The sequence below is a fragment of the Lycium barbarum genome, chromosome 6, assembly GCF_019175385.1.
Source record: "Lycium barbarum isolate Lr01 chromosome 6, ASM1917538v2, whole genome shotgun sequence".
NCBI lineage: Eukaryota > Viridiplantae > Streptophyta > Magnoliopsida > Solanales > Solanaceae > Lycium > Lycium barbarum.
In genome coordinates, this window is record NC_083342.1 from 120,767,281 (window position 1) to 120,772,144 (window position 4,864).

The window sequence follows — 4,864 nt, forward strand, 5'->3', positions numbered from 1 at the left end:
AAACTTGTAGTAAATCTATACATGACATCTGTCCTAGGACACTTCACAAAATTAAAAGTTCAGGTGTAAAAAGCAGATACGACGAAACAAGAATTAAAGTTAATGATATCCCATAAAAGAAAAGGGAAAAAGAAAAGAAAATTCGGTAAGAAAGAGGAAAAGCGTCATTTAACCCTCGAGGACCCCTCTTTTATTTTTTTTTATTATTATATTATACTAGTTAATCAATTCGCGAGCATTTTTTTAATATGAATTTTGGTAACTAAAATAAAAAATAAGTTATTTAAGTCATACTATAATTATATTGCAATTCTAAGCATGTTGGAAAAAATACAAATAACCAAATTACAAATCAAATGTCTACGAAAAAGGTAATAGCAGATAAATCAATATAAATAAGCACTACCTATATTTTTTTTTTTTGTAGTTTTATAAGACAGTTCTTATCAACGCCATTTCACTTGGAGAAAAAAATTATGCAACACAAATTCTTGCTTTCCTATCTAGTAAAATTACATCATAAACAATATTCATTATTATAAATTATATTGTTTATTAGTATAGTAATTAGAAGTGAATAGTGATCATATATAGTTAAAGACTTTTAGTGTAGTAATTTTAACGTTGTTCATAAGCATTGCTCCTACTAATTATTACAAGTAATATTTATTAGTAGCTATATTTGGAGACCTTTTGAGATTTCCAAAATAAAGTTGACAAAGAAAAAAGAACAAAAAGCAAAACAAAATAGAAATAACTAAATAAAACTTGTCATTTTAGATAAGTGTCATGCGGCCTTGTGTTTCGTCATTTTTCTTTTGCCCTCTAGTTTCTTAGTCATTTTACTAATTACATTCTTAGCTATTTCCTTACTTAATTCTTTTACCCCAATAGGTTATATATCACAAATTGTAAATTTTTATATGGGAGCATTCCGGTCCCCAATAATTTACTGATTTCAATTAAATCACTATTACATTTTAGTATCCATACTGTTTTTTCATTATTTGACACAGAACATTTATTATATTTTTCAAAATTAAAAAAAAAAAAAAAAAGTTCTTTTCCAACGTTGTTTTCTATTCTCAGGTTCTTTTCAGACACAACTCCTTATTTTTATTTTTTCTCTAATCCTTTATCTTATTTTAAGAATTCCAAAAGATATTTTCTTGTAGCTTATGGTACCCTTTGTATTAGAAGCTAATGTGGTTCTACACTTTTGCTCTTCAGCAGAAACTTATGACACTCGTGATTCTATTCATTTGAACTAATAGCCAGAGCTTTTCGGGAAAAAAAAACAAACACTCATGTATGCTTACTATGATGGCACCATCTTCTTAACTCCAAATTTCTATCATGACTAAAGCTTAAAGTAATGATATACAAATTAATATACAATAATAAATTAAATATACCATATAATCATATATATTTAGAACCAGTTAAATCAATGAGTTGTCATAATTTTCTAATTAAACCCTTCAATTTTATATGCAAAAATGGAGTAAAAACCAACACCCTTCTCTTATTCACAACAAACTATACTACTCATTCATAAAACCTCAACTTATTGCTTCCATGAAGAATGTCGGAGAAGAAGGGAGAAACAGTGTGTAGCCACCGATGACACTTCTCTTCCAATGGCACGACCCAATCACAAAAGATACCTAAATTCATTCCAATAGTTATCATATAAATACTATTTTTTTTTTATATATAAGGATTAATAAACTAATAGCAAACAAAAGCTCACAAGAAAAGAGATATAAACATTGCTGAAATTCCATGCATATGTACAAAGAAATAGCCATTAATACAGAATTAGGGAATCTCTCGTCAATTCGACGTTGTTATTATGTTAAGTCTTCGATTAATTCTTTTTTCATATCAACTTGCGTCCATCATCCTCAAAATAACGGTTGTCCTCTCCCTCCTCTCTCTCTTTCTCATTATTTCTATTTCAAGAATTTCCTCCAATTACTCTAACCATAATTATGCACTAACAAATCATGAAGAAGCCAAATCCTTGAAACAAAAGCCAAAAAAACTTAGCCAAAATGGTAATAATGGACCAGTGTACAATTCAGAAATAAGATGAAGTTTAATTGGGGGCTAAGATTAAATTTACGAAATAATGATTTCCTTCTATTTGAATATTAAGGATATTTTAAACATTCTTTTACGCCTCAAAATAGATTCTATTTTTTAATTTGGGTAATCATTTTAATACACTAATTGGATTTAATAAATGTCATTACAATTTAATCACTACCAACAGAAGAGCAAAGGTGCACAACTATGTTCTTCTTTTTTTCTTTTTTTGGATTATTTTGTCCTGCTACATTCTTGAACCCTGATGTAAAAGGAGCAAAAAAGAAGGAAATTAATTTACTTGATACTGGTTCACAATGGTGGATTCATCAGAAGATGCAATCATGGAATAAAGAGAAGAGCTAATGGTTTCACCTGTTGATGAAGGAGGAAAGCTTATACATTTCGAGTTTCCCATTTTCTAAAACCGGGCATCAACTTGATACTGGAAAATGATGTAGCAAAGAGAATAAATTCCACTTGTTTGTACCATGCTATAAGCATCATGAAGAAGAGCATAAAAAGTTGGAGTGGCTTAAATAGAGAAGTATTATATGTTCCTCAGCCTCCTTAGCGTATGGGATGTTACTCACCAAAGGGAATGTCCAAACAAAATCATGAATTTTTGCTCCCTTTTTTGGGTGGCTCACTACAAAAAAATGCTAGATTTGCGGAGGTTTAATTGCGGGGACTATTATAGCCGCCGCAAAATTATACTAATTGTGGAGGTTAGTGTAGGCCCCACTATTTTTCATTAGATTTGCGGGGGTTTTAACCCCCGCTAGACCTATTAAAAAAAGGGCGCCACAACTACATACCCAAAACCTCGTTTTTTTTTTAATTTTGCCCCTCATTTTTTGCCAAACCCACCAGAACACTCTCTCTCTCAAATTTCTCCACTCTCACACTCTCTCTCTCTCTAAAATTTCCCCAAATCGCTCATATTTTCAGATTTCTTAGAAAATCTAAGGTTGAAGATCCAAAATAAATGTTGAAAATATAAGATTTCTTCAAGTTTCTACTGATTTTCAGGTATTCTTCTTCCTTTTTTTTTTTTTTTTTTGATTTTTCTCTACAAATTGTTATTTAGTTTATTTTCATCTTGCATGTGGATTTTCTATGCATCAATGCTGGATTTTTGTATTTTTCCACCATTAAAATTGACAGTTTGAAGGCATTGAACTATGGAATTGATAGTTTGAAGGTATACATAGTTGTTGTGATTTGGATAATAACTAGATTTTGGAACTTATGAACTCGTTATTTTGAATCAGAAATCGGTGAATTAGTAAATAAAAAATGTCACTACAAATTGTTATTTAGTTTTTTTTTTTCACTGATTCTACTGATATTAACATGAATCAGTAGAATCGGTAGAACCGCCTTATTCTTATTCTTTCTTCTTTCTTCTTTCTTCTTCTCGCTGCTGTGGGGGTGGGACTGGCAAAATTAGTTCTGCTGCAGATGGTTTAGCTTCCATGCTGTTGAAAATGACAGAAAATTGGACATTAGATGCGCAATCTTGAAGCTTCTTTAAATGAGCTTGTCTTCTGCTAAAGTTCTTGATGGTAAGAACAAATGATTGTGATTTCTGAATTTCGGGTTTTTATCATTTCAGAGTCACAAGGAGCTATCAAAAAACTCAAACTGAAGAAAACGGACGTGTTCAATCTATCTAATGGAGAACGTATTGTGGTTGATTTTGACGACTTAGATTCTCCTATTGGCGAAGGACAAGGCATTCTTGCAGGTTTTTGTGGAATTTTAGCAAAAGACAGCTCCATATTTCCAGTTCACTTTGAAAAATGGTCGGATTTACCTGCAGCATACTTCAACAATTGCTTTGATCAATTTATAAAGGTATAGGCTATAATGAGGCTTAATTTCCTCTTTTCTTCTATTTAATCATAACTAATCACCCGTGATTTGGTTAGGAATTGTTTGTGACATAGAAAACTGTTCACATATGCAAAAGCTAATATATTTAAGCGCTAAATAGTAGACGAAATGTGTGCTTGCTTATATTGGACAGCTCTTTCCTTACCTTAAATTTATGTCATTGGACTGTATATTTGCATATAATAGATAAGCTAACCATTTCTTTTATTCTTGCAGCCGCGATTTTGTTTTAGGACCAGCGAGTCAAATGCAAGGCGATATGCATATAGTTCGATGTGTAAGAAGTGGGGTGCAAGAAGGCTAAAGTTGTTTAATGCAATTGATGACCCACTTAAGAGCAGAGATCAGATAAGAGCTGAGGCAATTAATAAAGTTCCAGATGGGATTCCACGGGATCAATGGATTTCTTATGTTGATTACCGCCTTAAAGAAAAAACAAGGGTATTTATTTAAATGCTTCAATTGGTATGTGTAATTATATAGCTATTTGTTTATATATCTTAATTTTTGAGTATCTTTTTGTAAGGAAATGTGCAAAAGAAATGCTGAAATTCGGAAGACACAAACCATTTCACACATCGGTGGCTCCAAACCCGACTCCAGAAGAAGGGCTGAAATGGTGAATGTTTTTACTTCATTTTGGATTACTTGAGTGAAACTAGAATCTGTTCCTAGTTAGTTAAGTTATTGTGGCTTTGATTTTTCTATTTATAGATGGCTAATAGCGGACAAAATCCTGGATGAGGTCAACTTTATCTTGCTACTCATAGGAATGAAGATGGATCATATGTTAATGAGGCAGCAAAAGAGATATGTGTAAGTTTTTATGTAATTGTGGATTCAGTAAATTTCTTCAAATCATCTTCCAAGTGGA

The 4,864-nt window shown here is 31.5% G+C and overlaps 1 protein-coding gene across 1 annotated transcript; it reads left to right on the plus strand.

Annotated features, from left to right (window-relative positions):
• The first annotated feature begins 3,628 nt into the window (after positions 1–3,628).
• LOC132644541 (uncharacterized) lies at positions 3,629–4,864 on the plus strand. Its single transcript, XM_060361127.1, has 5 exons — positions 3,629–3,659; positions 3,710–3,951; positions 4,207–4,431; positions 4,517–4,609; positions 4,705–4,864. The coding sequence occupies exons 1-5, from the start codon at positions 3,629–3,631 to the stop codon at positions 4,732–4,734; spliced, it is 621 nt and encodes a 206-aa protein (XP_060217110.1). The 3' UTR covers positions 4,735–4,864.